The sequence below is a fragment of the Schistocerca gregaria genome, chromosome 4, assembly GCF_023897955.1.
Source record: "Schistocerca gregaria isolate iqSchGreg1 chromosome 4, iqSchGreg1.2, whole genome shotgun sequence".
Lineage (NCBI taxonomy): Eukaryota > Metazoa > Arthropoda > Insecta > Orthoptera > Acrididae > Schistocerca > Schistocerca gregaria.
The window spans coordinates 565,254,343-565,270,772 of NC_064923.1; the positions used below are offsets into that span (position 1 = coordinate 565,254,343).

Sequence of the window (16,430 nt, forward strand, 5' to 3'; positions counted from 1 at the left end):
TATAAACATAAATTTCTCACTTAGCAATGGAGTTTAAAAAACACAGAGGAGGGTTACATAATGGGATTCAGATTTATTAATTTATTTCACTTAAAGAAACACAAAAAATAGAATTCAGATGTAGGTGACTTAACTTCTGCTGCTCTAGGTGCCACCCCATGTGTATATAATTCTATTTTCAAAACGATCCCAAAATCACTTATTATTAAACAAAACTATTTTTGCATGGAGGATGGTGTAGCTTCTTGTGTGGAGTCTCACTTCTTCATGTAGCCTTATTTTACAATACTCAGTGATTACAGCTTTTTTTCAGTTAATAAATGTGATTATCAAGGGAAGGACTGTTTCAAGCATGTTTATTCAGCTGAAGGAAAACTTCACACCTCATGTCCTGGAAAGCTGAGACAACTAATTTCTTAAAAGGGTTTTTCATATTGAAAATTGGCGTTTGTCTATTAGTTTCTGGTTCATCTTTCACAGATAAACATTATCATTGTTTTTTTCTGTTTTTATACCAATACTAGTAATTTTAGAACATGGTGAAATTTGTCAAATGTTGCACTCTACGTTTTTGTTCAGTTTCCTAGGCAAATATGAAATGTAAGAAACTGGATGAGCTATATAATCATATTAGTTATTTATTACAAAGGTAGATGTACCAATATGAACAATGTTTTGGAAATAGCTTAAGACTGCTGCATTGATATCCTGCTCCTACATGACTTACCACAGCATTAGAAAACACTTCCAGTTCCCTAAGGAGTTTCTTTTAACGTGAACTGTCAATCTTTTACTGGTTGAGAAACCAGCATCACCAAGTGGCAGAAGTCATAAAATATAAAGATTGCCTTGCGTCAAAACCAGGACCTTGTGATTTATAAATGGATTTCATTTCCTATAAAAGCATAACAAAACATTTCACACGTATTGTTAAGGAATCGTCAGAAAGGTAATGTTGCTTACCAAGCTGATAGTTTGTATTCCTCTCCTGTGGAAATGGTGGACTAAAAGACTCACAGTGCAACAACTATTCACTGAAGAACTGTTCAGCTGTCATTACGTTTCATCTGGCCACATGTAAAAACGGTAATCACCGTACTAATGTTAGGAATTTCGGACAAATCAAGCTAACTGCACCACTATATGTGTAATAGGAGCAAGGAAAATTGTTTTCGTATTAAAATCAGTGCTTGATTTCAGCTCTTAATGAGAAAAATCTCTAAATTTCAATCCTACGCAGTACGTAATAACAGAAAATCAACGTCTTCCCCAAGTCACGAGACTTTGATGATGGTTTCAGTGTAATGACGTCACGCGCAATCTATATGTGGCTACGAATTTGATCATAAACATTTTATGCTGGTAAATATCGATTTTCGATATTTGCCGGCCGTCGATAAAGAACGGTCGATACAACTACTGCAGTGGACGTTTGTAAACACTGTAGCGGGAAGGAGTGTGTTTATTTAAATGCCAGTGACATGAAACGCAAGTAGGAGGTTTGTGTTGCTGTGTGTCAAGAAGCGTATCCTAATAAAAATGCCAGGTGCTGTCTTACGATGCAAGCAGCTGGCCAGTGTAAGGAGGTTATGCTATTGTAAACCAATACATGTTGGTAGATTTCTCAAACAGTATTCGACACCATCTAGTGCGAGATTGGAGACATTGATTAAGCCTGAGTTGGATGTAGACTATCTGTGTAATGCGGATAACAAAACAGAAATTGAAAATAATATAAGAAACCGGAAAGGTGTTGGTAATATTAACCGCGTTCTTGAGTTGCATAAACGAATTAGTTCACTGTCGCCTGACAGAGAAGATGAACTGCAAGAACTGAGAAAAGAATTTGAAGAAGAAGCCTTGCTCATACCTAACAAGTCCTTCCCTTCCTTGTCGCAATACGGCGAAGAGCCGAAAGTTCTTAATCTTCAGGGAGTGAAACCTAGTTTCCCGTTCAAGGCGAAAGAATTCAGTGAAATCACCATACAGAATCGGACTTTGCGAACGGAAAATTTGGCTGTATTTACTGGGCACAGAGGCTACTGCTTTAGTGGACAACTTGCAGAACTTGAACAAGCTCTTGTTCGATACACCGTGAGGGAACTGTTGTCGAGAAATTTTAAGTTAATTTCAGTCCCAGACATCTTGCCAAGAGAAGTAATTGAAGGCTGTGGAATGAACACGAGGGGAGAACGTACGCAGGTAAATATTTAGAAACCGATAAGTACAGAACACAATTTTTAACTTGGTTGCATATTAGATGTCTTACCTGGCTGCCAATGCAGTGTTCCTGCTGGTACTGCAACTAAACTACGTAATTTTTCTACACACATTTGAAGAAGAGCCAGTTTCGCAAATAACAGCTTGTATTTCTCATACACATTGTGTCTTACAGATACAATCCTCTGTTAAACCTCCATTGGTTAACCTTTTTCCTAAGCAACTAAGAATAAGAAAGATATTTTTCATTAACATTTTGCCTGGTATGTCACATTTTAACTGCTATCAGAAAGGGAATTTTATTAACATAGTGTAAGACACCAAATGTTTTTGTTACTAATGAGCAAAGAAAAGAATTAGACTGTTACCTTTCAACTGATTTTGTACTTAAACACATATGAATTTCCAACTTACTGACTTTTGCATACAGTGTGCTATGGCATAATTGAGTACAAGTGAGTGTTAATTATACAGTAACAGTATCAGCAAATGCTTGAAATGAGCATCAGTAGATTGCATGCAATAAACAGGATTTTATTCCAATAAGTTGTTAATGCCACCGGTGTGTGTCTAATTGGAGGGATGTTTACAGCACCCAAGACGCAAATGGAAAATACAAAACATTCATTAATAAAGTTGGCACCTTATTTGAAAATTGTTTCCCCCTGAAGGTAACTCAAATTAAGCAGAAGCCTAATAAAAAACCATGGATCACACAAGGGATAACTATATCAAGTGAGACAAGAAGGAAACTCTATCTGATAAGTAGGGACACCTTTGATACTAGTATTGTAGCTCATTACAAAAATTACTGCAACGTACTGAAGAAGATTATCCAGAAATCTAAACACCTGCATTATGAGAAGAAGATAAATACATCCAGCAGGGATATGGGTAAGTCAGAGACAGGTAGAACCAGAAATGAGGTGGAACAAATAGCTCTAAAAATAAATGAAACCCTGGTAACAAACACATGTTGTGTTGCAAACCATTTAAACACTTATTTTGTCTCTGTTACTGATAGCATGGGGTTGTCAGGTTCCGTAAATAATGCAATGGAATATCTGAGACCAGTACACACAAGCAATCTCAGTAAAATGGAGTTGACACTTATTTCACCCAAAGAAATAGAATCCATCATAAAGTCCTTGAAATCAAAGCATTCTAGTGGTTATGATAACAAATCAACAAAGTTAATAAAAGAGTGTTCATGTAAGCTTAGTCATATCATATTTGTGTAATCAATCACTTGTCACAGGTACATTCCTGGACTGGCTTAAATATGCTGAGGTTATACCTCTCCACAAGAAAGGGGACAAAGAAATGCCGTCAAATTACCGACCAATCTCACTTTTGCCAGCTTTTTCAAAAATCTTTGAAAAGGTTAGGTTCAAGCGTCTACTTAATCACCTTAGTGAAAATAACATACTGTCAAAGTCACAGTTTGGGTTTCTTAAGGGTTCTGATATTGAGAAAACTATTTACACTTACAGCAAAAATGCCCTTAATTCATTGGACAACAAATTATAGGCAACTGGCATGTTCTGTTACCTGTCAAAGGCATTTGACTGTGTGAATCACAGCATTCTTTTAAGTAAATTGAAATATTATGGCGTCACTGGTAGTGTTGCAAAGTGGTTTAAGTCATACCTTACTAATAGGAAACAAAGGGTGTCATTACATAACACTTCAGCAGTAGGCAATCAGACATCATCTGATTGGAAATAAATTACATGTGATGTTCCCCAAGGTTCCATCCTAGGCCCACTACTGTTTCTCGTGTATATGAATGACTTGTCAACTGTTACACTACCATATGCCAAGTTTGTCTTATTTGCAGATGATACAAACATTGCAATAAATAGTAAATCAAATATAAATTTAGAAAGGGCAGCTAATCAAATTTGTTACTGACATTAATAAGTGGTTCATAGCCGATTCACTGTCATTAAACTTTGAAAAGACCCACTATATGCAGTTCAGAACTTCCAAGAGATTTCCTTCTGGTGTGTGTATAAAATATGACAACATGGAAATAGGAGAAGTTGAGAGTGTAAAATTCTTGGGATTACAACTTGATAATAAATTCATTTGGGAGCAACAAACTAACGAACTGCTAAAGTGCCTAAACAAGTCTGTGTTTGCAATGCGAATGATGTCAGACATAGGAGATATAAATATAAAAAAAACTGACATATTTTGGTTATTTTCACTCCCTTATGTCAGATGGTATCATATTTTGGAGTAACTCCCCAAACAGAGAAAAAAATTTAGAGTACAGAAGCGTATAATGAGAGTAATGAGTAGTGTAAATCCAAGAACATCATGTCAAAACCTATTCAAAGAATTGGGCATATTAACCACAGCTTCTCAGTATATTTATTCCTTAGTGAAGTTTGTTGTAAATAATACTTCTCTTTTTCCAACTAAGTGCTTAGTACACAGTATCAATATTAGGAATAAGAACAATATACATAAAGATTTAAAATCACGTACTCTTGCCCAGAAAAGAGTCCAGTATTCAGCACCACATATTTTCAATAAGTTACTAGCAGACATTAAGAGTTTAGTTTCAGACAAGGCACAATTTAAACACAATTTAGAAGAATTTTTGGTGGCCAACTCCTATTCAATCCATGAGTTTCTCAACAAGTGCAGTAGACCATTTTAATGAAGATTTATTATACTTTAATTTTTGACAATACTTGGTTGTAACAGCCAAGTAGCTGCCTACTGTGTGAATGATAGATGCATGGAAAGCAGATGTAAGTCTTAAGTCTGTAAATAGTGGATGTTTAATTTTAAATCTTGTACATAATCTGACTGTTCTTAACTGAGAATCACTAAAATCAATAATTTACTTTAATTTTTGACAATACTTGGTTGTAATAACCAAGAAACTAGCAAATATCTGAATGGTGGATTTAATGAAAGTAGATGTAAGTGTTAAACCTGTATTAGAAGTTTAAATTTAATTCATTTGTATAATTTTACTGTTTACTGACTGAGGATCATTAAAATTAATGAAACTCATGTTTTTCTAATTACATTTTTGTAATGTGTTTATCTGACATGTTCCACATCCAGGAGGATTCGCTCTTTTATGGGCCTATGGAATGAAAAATTAATCTAATCTGTATAGCTGTTAGTCATTTTCATGGAGAAAGTGTGTTTCCATGATTGTTTTCCAAATATAAAACTCTGTAGATAACCTCAACTCTTAAAATGTAATAGATTCAAGTGTGAAAATTTGTGGCATTGCAAAAGATCTTCTGTGTGGTATGGACCAGCCATGAAAGTATCTTCCTACTTAAATTTTTCAACATATGTGTATGTATGTTGGATTTAAAAGCTATTGAATTCGTACATACAAAATTAATTTTGCATAATTTCTGCCATTTGACAAATCCTCCAGGTGGACTGCCTGGACAAGTGATGTGCAACTAAAAATAATAGTGGTAAGATTAAGCTAGATAGGCATGAGTGACCTGTGCAGTGTTATGTGGCTTTATGATTAATTACAGACTTACTGTTTCATCCTTACTTGTTTTCATCAGGTAACACCAGCGGTTTACATCCTTCTTCATTGCTGAGCGATGTATCACTTTTCGTTCTGACGCTGCAACTCTTCCTTTCCTATGTCTTTACTACTTTTTATCTATATAAATGATGAACTATTGGTTTTGCCTTTTAATACCTTTTTAATAACTGTGGAAGTATTACAGGCATCGGGTCCCACCTAATGTGTCACTCAATTGATCTGTTTACAAAGAGAAAACAGAATATCTCTTCCTTTGACATTATCCAACGACGGCCTCGCGGCGGAGGCTCTTCCACGGCTCGCGGTAGTTTGCAGCATTCGTTTATTCCTTGCCCACTTGCTGCTACTTCGAACTTTCGTGGTGATCGTTGAGCAACATCTTCCACGTTATCTGCAACATAAATAAACTTTCTTCCCACAGTATTTCTGAAAACCCAGAAAATAAACTTAAAGAACATAATAATACTAACTGTTGTTACAATTTTTCGTATATGTCTTGGTCGATTTAATAAGGGGTGGGACAGGCCTAAGCCTTGTGACACCACACTTGTCACTTTTTTAAAACCTTCCCTAACCAGTCTCTCTCATCTGCATGAGGAAGTAACATAAACGTTCCAAAATTCAGGAAAATTAGTTTTCTAATTTTAATTGTTGCTGCTTTCCTCAGTACCAGGAATTTTGTGTCTTGGAAGTAATTATGACCACTGGTTAACTGTTCTGTCTCCTTGTTTTTAGCAGCTTTCTTAACTGAGCTTTCTCACTGATGCGGATATTTTTAAAGCTAGTTTCTTGCTAAGGGAAAAATAAACTTAACTCCATCCGAACAGACCATGAAGGCCCAACGGTACCGACCAGCCACTGTGTCATCCTCGGCCTGCTGGCTTCACTGTATGTAAATACGGAGGGTCATGTGGTCAGCACATTGCTCTCCCACCTTTATGTCAGTTTACGGGATTGGAGCCACTACTCTGATCAAGTAGCTCCTCAGTTGTGCCTCACAAGGGCTGAGTGCACTCCGCTTGCCAACAGTGCTTGGCAGACTAAATGTTCAGCCATCCAAATTCTAGCCCAGCCCAACAGTGCTTAACTTCAGTGATCTGACAGGAACCGGTGTTACCACTACAGCAAGGCCATTGGCCTTCGAAGGATAAGGGACAGTACAATTATGATTCAGAATTGAAATTTTTATGGGGCCATCCTTGTAAACAAGGTAAAACTGTCTTCTTCTACTGAACTTCAGCATGTTAGCTTATTTCCTGATAACATATATTTATTTGGTCATCCAAACTTCAATTATGCAGAATAGTAATCCCTAACAGACTGACTTGTTGCCGATGATGCAGTCAAATAATGTAGTATCTTTCCATCAGGTTACATGCTTTACATTATTCCCAGCTGTCAGTCTTGGAGGAAATACTGAAGCCTCTGATATTGAGCATCGGGTTTGACCCATATGTTATCAAAATATCAGTTATTAAGTGATTGTTTAAATCCAGTATCACTACCATGACATCTATCACGCAACTGTTATAAACACACAAAAAACACACATCAAAAAATTATGTCTTAAAAATATGTACTTAAAATAATTTGAAAACCAGAGCATTTCTTTGGGAATTGGAGTTTTTTTTGTTTGTTAACCACTTACTACACAAATCCTAAAAAAGAAAGAAACCACAATGGCAAATTTGGTATTGTTATGTTAAATTAAGCCATATAGCTAACCTGAACTTCAATACATGTAATGAAATGTGAAATGTGTTTTATTCATCTCATAATGTACATAATTTCAGAACATGTGTCTGATGTACAGGAGACACGTCAAGGTTACAATTTGTTTATTTAAATTTTTGTCACACTTACAATAATACTTTGTGGAGAATTTATGTACTTAAAATTTGTTAGACTTACAGTATTTGCATCTACTATAAATATCATAAATTTTTATTCCATTTTAGGGATCCAGCTCAATGTATCACTCACTTCATCCTTCATAAAATCTTCCACAGAGTGGTAGCATTGTTTAATTAGAAAATCATGTAACTTGATTTTTAAAATATATACCTTCATATTCATTATGTCACACCCTTGTATTGTGTTGTGAATTTTCATGGCTATATACCGAAGAGTCTGAGCGTGCAGTTTTATGTGATGAGACGTGAGCATAAAGTTTTCTGTAAGTTTTGTGTTGTATGAGTGTTGAAAATGTTTTTTTTTTTTTACAGATCAGCTCTACTGCAAAGGAAAAGAACCACCTCAAAGATATATAAAGAGGGGTCAGTTAATATTTTTAGGTATTTAAATAATGGTCAACATGATTCCCTCGGCCGTGCAGAGCACATATCACAAATGATTCTTTTTTGCAACTTTAAAATTCGTGTAATGTTTCCCGAGTTTCCCCAAAAAATTATGCCATACCGAATAACTGATTCAAACTAGCTATAATATTCTATTTTCCTAGTGGCCATATCAGTGGCACAGGCTAAAATTTCCTTTGCAAATTTATTTGCTAGATATTCTATTTGAGAATTCCAACTCAAAGTTCTGTCTGAGTTTATTCCCAGGAACCTGACTGTCGAGTTCTTCCATTTTTTTATTGTTGTGAGTGATACAGATTTCTTCAGTTTTTGACTGTTTGGTTTTAAAACTTGTCATGTGGGTTTTTGAAATGTTTAGCCTTAAGCCATTTAGACTGAACCACGTTTCCAGGTTACTTAACGTATTCATGACACACTGTGATATATTGTCAGAATTTTCATTTTCAATTAGGGCAGAAGTATCATCTGCAAACAAAGTTAAATTAGTATTTATATTGAGAGGCAAGTCTTTTGCTTAGAACAGGAATAAAATGGGTCCAATGGTTGAGCCTTGAGTAACCATGAAACAGCGATATTTGCTGGGGATGATGGGGAGGCAGGAATTGCTAGTGTTAATATCCCAAGCATAACAAGTCATTTATGACATTTAACCTATATAGCTGATATGAACTTCAAAATACGAGCTAAAAACAAAAGAAACGTATCTGCAAATAACAGGCAAGTTATGGTGTAAGACCTGTATCATTATCCACACTTAAGCTAGGTGGGTCAAATGAATGTCACAATATGTACTAACCTTGAGGGGGGGGGGGGGGGGGGATTCACACAGAAATCAAACAACACAAAATAGTGATCACAAATTAACTTTAATTTTTGTATATAGCTAAAATGAAATCAATGATATCCACCAAACACACGCTAATACATGCATAATAAAATGCAAAAATTGCATAAACACATCTTACCTTTTAGAAAACTCTCACAAGGAAAAAAAATTAAAGCACCACTTACTACACACTACAAAAAATTCATATAAACAGATTCCCACCCTCCCTCTTGGCCTTCCACTAACCAATACCCATTTTCCTACACCAAACACGGCACAAATTAAAATTAAGTTTTAAAAATGGGAAACGCTCTTTCTGGAATAAACCTTAATGAACAGTCAATAATTAAGTTATCACTTACAGTTGTTTTGTGGGTACAATACTGCTTACGCGAGTGCTACCAGGAGATTAGTGTGCCATGAGCCACACACATTATTATGAAAAAAGTTGGGGTATTTAGTTTTTTGTACATGTTGGCAGCTCCCTGTAGTCCACATTCAGAGGGAATTTGGCTGCCATTAAGAGAGATGGAGGACTTTTCATATTTTCACACTAATAAAGTAAATTGTTCTTTCTTTACTTGTGCATTTTTTCTTGCTGAGGCAAGTGCTATCAATTTTTACAATGTGTATCAAATAACTGAGAATGTAATGTCTTATTTAGTTATATGTTGTGTTTTTACATTTGCCTAGAATTTGAGGATATTATGATCACATGTGCATATTACTGTAAAAATGTGTACCTAGGGTACCTTCTTAACATTTTAGCTAACACAATGGACCTAGATATTAGGTTGCCATAAAATTTTAGGCAATGCACGTTCTGAACAAATTAATGGTATTTACTTTTATCGTTGTTTCATAGCAGGCATAGATCAAAAAGATTCTTTAGTTTCTCTCACCTGAAAATACAGGCATACACCAACTGATGACTTAAAACATTTTTTCAACATCAGATGCCATGAATCAAGGAAGATAAGAAGAGGTCCAAACCTTATACAGCTACACTGATTGAAGTGGCCAAAAGAGTGCAGACAGATTGCTTATTTATCGGAGAAGGTTGTAAAATGTGTCTAGTTTCTGGAACTACTCTGCAGAGGTACTTGTCATATCGGAGAACTAATGGAAAGCAGGCATCTGGGAATTACTTTGAGAGATGGACAATTTTCACAAAAAAAGAGAAATTTCAGTATAAATGATATCCCTTACAGCCTAGCAAAACACATAATGGGCTACCATGTAAAGAAGTAGGGAACTTGCTTTTGAATGTGCCAAATCAAATGGAAAACTTACGCTGCTTCCTGGGAAATAAATGCTCAAGCTTGTGAACCCTGGTAAACGGACTTTATTAATCAGCACGAATGTGCTCATAGTTTAAGAAAACTATAACAGATTTAATGTTAATTATTTTTGACAAATATTGTAAAGTTAGGGAGAAATGTAAGTTCCCTCCTGAATGCGTCTACAGCATTAATACATGGGACATAACAACAGCTCATATTTCAGTGGAAATAGTCCAAACAAGGAGGATACACAACTTCTGGAGGGGGGAGGGGTACTAAATATGAAAATATTATACAGCCTTCATTCATGGTGTTAATGCAGTTGGGTATTCTGTCCTCCCACCCCATGATGATTTTTCAAAGTGTTCATTTTAAGCCTGGCAAATGTCTCTATGTGGTCCACAGCTGAAAAGTTTGATTTAAGTAACCATTTTATTTGGCACATCAACCTCAACCTCGAGGGAAAGCTCTTGGTGACAGTGGACAGTCATGAGAGACATACTACAATAGAGACAATGGATTTGGCTAAAAGAAATGGTTTCATATTATACACATTCCCAACACTTGCTAGCTACAAGCTTCAACCATTACGTTACACAGTGTATGGTCTCTTAAAAAAAATATTACAGCAGTGCCTCCAATGAGAGGCTTTAGTTGCTTGCTAGCATGCCATTCTATTTTTATGATATTGGAGAGAACTGCAGCAAAGCATATCCTAAGGCTTTTGCACTAGTTGATGCACTGAAGCACCAAAGAAACCATTCTACGCATGCATTTTCAAATACAGAGATACGTAAACAGCAGAATGTGGTGTTGTGGTTACAATGCCTATAGAAGACAAAAAGTGTTAAAGTGTTTTAAAGTGTTTGGTGCAGTTGTTAGATTTGTTACTGCTGCTACAATGGCAGGTTATCAAGATTTAAGTGAGTTTGAACACTGTGTTATAGTTGGCACACGAGCGATGGGACACAGCATCTCCAAGGTTTGATGAAGTGGGGATTTTCCTGTATGAGAATTTCACGAGTTTACTGTGAATATCAGGAATCCAGTAAAACATCAAATCTTTGACATCGCTGCAGTTGGAAAAAGCTCACTGAAGAGTGTCACTGACAGGCCAGATACTGCTAATGGACTAGTAAGTGATTGTGGTAAAGAACCTAACTTCAACAGAAGGGGCTGTGTGACAACTTCTAATGAACACAAAGATTTGGCATCTTGTTCATCTATAGAGAATTCACCAGCTTCCGGAAGAAAACCCTTACAATTTGAAATTAAAATGTAGTTCTTCAGCTTCTGATGACAGCACAGAAACTGATTCAGGCTACATAGATGGAAGGGACCTGTTTCCTATCATCAAATGAACAGGAGAAATGGATAACACATTGAAACTGGGGACCTTTTCCTAACAGAACTGACTGGAGAAAGTGAATTTTATCATTATGTGTTAGAAATAACTAATGATAACAGGCACACACATTCTTTGAAGTACTTGAAGGAGACACCTACATAAGCTAATAAGTTCTTGTTTGCTAAAGAGGATATGCATGAACTGATATCAGAATTCCCCCTGTCTATTATAATTGGAGGCTCTGTTCATTGGGGTTTGTGCTTAACATATGGTGTAAGTTTCTCAAATTTTAATTTGAAATAGATTATATTGATATTTTATTGAATCAATTTTGCTACAGCAGTTGGTTGCACATTGAAAATTTATACATAAAAGGCACAACATAGAACTAATGAGGTATCTCCAATCTTTTCCTGCTGTGTGCTGCAATAGTTTTAATCAAACTTTCAATATCTGTACAAAGAAGTTTTCTTCCAACTTTTTGGCTAGAAATAAAGCTTATTTGGAAAGTAACGTTGTTACATTTTATAAAATAACTTTACCTATATATGTAATAATAATGAAAGTAAAAATTGCATAGTGGCTGTAGATACAAGGCTGTGGCCCTAGGCAAAAGGCCACCTCGAACCTAGAATCACATGCAAGGAAACAAAACTTTTTAAAAAGTGTAATTTCAGTTAAGTAAAAAATCTTAAATTTGTACTGGGGTACCACTGAAAGTTTTTCCGTGTTTGGTGTCCAAAATGGTCATTATACACAAGAGTAAATGCATTTCATAATTGAGGAGCATTTTTCAAAAGTCTATGAATGCAATAGATAGTTTTTCATAAAATGAGTTTTTCTATTTTCACTTAGATGGGCACATTTGAATATTGGGTCATTCCATGCCAATGCAACCAATTTGAGAAAATGTTCCAGCTGATAGTCTCAGATTTGGCTGAAATTTGTCACACCACTGCTACCAAGTGTGGAACACTCATGTACAAAATTTTAAGTTCCTGTGCCAATTAGTTCCAGAATTATGGCTTGTGAAAGAAGGTGGCGTGACCCGGAAATTGCAACCCGCATCTGGCAATCTATCTTCAGACCCAACTTCAGGTCTTAATAACTTTGGGACTGTTCCACACAGTCCAGTGAAATTTTTACAACCCAGTAACATCCACTTAGAGAACACACTCTATGAATCAAAACACCAACAACATATTTCTGAGGGGAAAATAAAAAATCCAAAATGTGATTAAAAAAATGTAATACGTTAAAAGGTACATATTGTAGGTGCTCTCATGCCAAATATGATTCACTCAAAAAGGGTATAAATTTTTTTGTGGTAAGCTTAATGTGGCCTAAACATACACAGAACTCATATGGCCCATATCAGTCACACAAACAGAGTTACATGCACACGAAATCACAAAAATTTGAAAAATTACCTGTAAAACATGGATTTTCTAAGTGTGGTAGCAGAAAAGGGGACAAGTGATATCCAAGCCAAATTTCAAACACTGCATGAGTAGACCATAATATAATATGTGGCAAAATTTCAACTTGTTATTGCAAGGCATTTGTGCACAATAAAAGTTGACAGAGATGTATTTGGTTATGTTTCTTTTAACACAATTTAGCAAGTAATAGTGATGATGCAGACAGCTTGTTTCAGATAAAGCTGCAGCTATTGTTGGGAAGCATTAGGCTACAGAAAGTTAAACAATGGTAGTTTTCAGGGACAGAATGAGTCATTGTTAGGCAGGTACAACAATTACAGGTTACTCATGTTTTTAAGATTCTAGTTTAGACTAGAGATGGGCAAACTGAAACACGTAACTATTTCAAAACAAATGAAACAGTATAATGTAATGTTTCGATACGCTGTTTCGAATCAGTGAAACAGTTTGTGTTTTGTAATCTAATAAACCTACACGTTTTATCATCTTGAATGTCTACTGTATAAGTATGTACATATAAACACAAATGAGGTGTGAGAGCACTAATCATATCGCAGAAAGTGTGAAACTATCACTTAGGTGTATTGGCAGTTTCGTGTTTCCTGCAACAAATTCACTGCTTTCGTGTCATGTGACTTTCATACTTTTTAATTGGCTGAGGACAGCCATAGCTGAATCCAGAAGAACCACCACAAATGGAACTGGAGGTGGAAGCAAACTGCAGAAACTACGGATATGTTACTGGGATTTTCACATTCCGTTAGTATGGGTAATATACCCATCCTGCTAATTTTCATGCACACAAAGGGAATCATTGTGGATAATAGGTACATTGACTATAGACTCACAAATAATGCATAATAATTCGAATAAATAACAAAATATAACAGAAAATAATTTTGTCTTTCAAGGTGTTTCGAACCGTTACTATAAATACACCATGCTCCCCAGCCCTTCCCATTCACCATTACACTATACGCGATATGTCAAACAGATTGCTTGCAATTATACCTACATCAAATTTATGTATATGTCTAATAACTGTCACTCTTCATCTTTCCCCCCCCCCCCCCCCCCCCCCCAAAGTGTTGTTGTCTTACTTGCGTTTCTTAATATGATTACTGTACATGAACAGAGAAGCATATGTTATAAAAAAAAGTGTAATTTAACTGAATGATTTTCACATATTTAGTATTTTGAATGTAAATAGTATGCATTGTTTTATTGTTTGGTTTGTGTTTATAAAGCAGATGTTACGCCATTTCGAAATGGGACAGTCAGCTAGAAACGAAGCTTTATTTTCGGATATCTTAAGCTTCTTGCTGTTGCCCGTCAAAAAGATTTCAACACTCTTGAAAGTGTTTCATGAAGTGGTATGTTGTGTTTCAGTACCTGTGCCAAGCCCGAATCTCGTCCGACACAGAGCGGAATGAAACATCACTGTTTCAATACAATTAGTCTCTTCCAAGCACTGGTGGACTGAAACAGCCTTATTTTGAAACAGCGATACAGTTTCTGTGTCTGGCTTGAGATCGAATCTGGTCCGGGTATCCGAGACAGGGGCGGAATGAAACTCCACTGTTTCGAAACAGTGAACCACAGCCGTTCCGAAACACTGAAACAGTTCCACGTATTGATACACTGTATCGAAACATAGAAACAGTGGCCAAGTCTAGTTCAGACTGGTCAGTGCTGTTGTGGAAAGTCAATATGGAGGCAGAAGAGTGTACTAGTGGTGCTTTTGTTCAAACAAGCTGCAGTATTGGTAGAGCACAAGCATCTGAATGTCATAAAACAACATATGGAACAAAATGTGACATTTGCTTTGTACTGTGTGATCTGTATGAATCGGACCAAGATTTGTTGCTTTGGAGATTCGGGATACACCCTGTGGGCACAAGAAATACAGTTCCAGGTAACTTTAGTGTTTGTTATCATCATATGAAAGTGTTTCTGGATAAGTATTCTTTCCTACAAAGAAATTGTTTTGATCCATTTCGGATTCATAGGAAGACAGTGAAGTGTAGCCTCAGAGAAACTGATATAAAATCAGTATTGAAAGTGAATCAGTGCTTGGGACTTGCCATGAAACCAGGACAAAAGTTATGTTCCAGGTGTGTTACACTGCAAAAAAATGAAGAATATTCTGATAATTTACATGACAGTGGCGAAGAGTATCAGTCACCTACAACCACAGCGGATGAGCAATTAAATACTTCAGTGACTGCTCTTGGTTTGTCTCCCATGAAGACACACAAAGCTGGGAAAAAGAGACAGGCCCAGCTACGGCAGAAGAAAACTACAAGAAGCTCAAATGGAATTAAAACACAAAATAGCTGGCACACTAATGGTGGAAGAGGAAGAACTACCTGCTCTAAAGGAACAGAAATCATGCCAGAAATGCTCTGATTTGGACAAAATTGGGCGTGATTTGAAAGAAAAATGTGCCATATCCACACACCAGAAAAAAGTAGCTATTCCTACCCTTGCACCTTCCAGCTGGTCTACTGACTACACTGCAAAGGAATTCAATGTTTCTACATATATGGTAAAGCAAGCTAGGAAAAATAAAAGCAACTCAAGGCGTGCTTCCACAACTTCCGCAGGCTCAGGGTAAGCAAATGTAACGGTGAAAATGGGAAATGTACGTGTACAGATGCAAAAAAAGACTGTTGCTATGCAACATATCACAACTATATGTAGAATTCAAGGAAAAATATCCCAATACCAAAGTAGTTTTAACATATTTTTTCAATCTTTGGCCAAAATGGATTGTGCCTGTAAGTGCAAGAGGCACACACAATGTTTGTGTATGTGAGACCCATCAAAATACTGAGTTGATGAAACTTCCTGGCAGATTAAAACTGTGTGCCCGACCGAGACTCGAACTTGGGACCTTTGCCTTTCGTAGGCAAGTGCTCTACCATCTGAGCTACACAAGCACGACTCACACCCCGTCCTCACAGCTTCACTTCTGCCAGTACCTCATCTTCTACCTTCCAAACCTTGCTAGGACGGGGCGTTAGTCGTGCTTGGGTAGCTCAGTTGGTAGAGCACTTGCCAGCGAAAGGCAAAGGTCCCGAGTTCGAGTCTCGGTCGGGCACACAGTTTTAATCTGCCAGGAAGTTTCATATCAGCACACACTCCGCTGCAGAGTGAAAATCTCATTCTACTAAGTTGATGTTTACTGCTATAAAGGATTCTGGTCTGGATTACAAAGGTGCAATGAAGCTGCTAGTGTGTGACATCAGTTCCTACCAGTGCATGATATACAGGTGTGAAAAGTGTTCTGGTAAGGCAAATCTTGCAGAACACATGAATAACAAACTGTATGGTGAACTCCTTAGGGGTGATTATTAACTTCTTTCTTATAAAGAATGGACACACATGGTTCGCACAAGTCTTGAAACAAAGCAAAGGTCAGTAGAAGATTTTGTTGAAGTTTGTTGTCA

The 16,430-nt window shown here is 36.5% G+C and overlaps 1 protein-coding gene across 1 annotated transcript in view; it reads left to right on the forward strand.

Moving 5' to 3' along the window:
- Window positions 1–1,281: 1,281 nt before the first annotated feature.
- Window positions 1,282–16,430, forward strand: part of LOC126365794 (uncharacterized) — a 71,499-nt gene continuing 56,350 nt past the window's right edge. Inside the window, exon 1 of the mRNA XM_050008376.1 lies at window positions 1,282–2,202. Coding sequence (XP_049864333.1) covers window positions 1,540–2,202 — 663 coding nt within the window. The 5' untranslated portion in view covers window positions 1,282–1,539. The remainder of the gene's footprint in view (window positions 2,203–16,430) is intronic.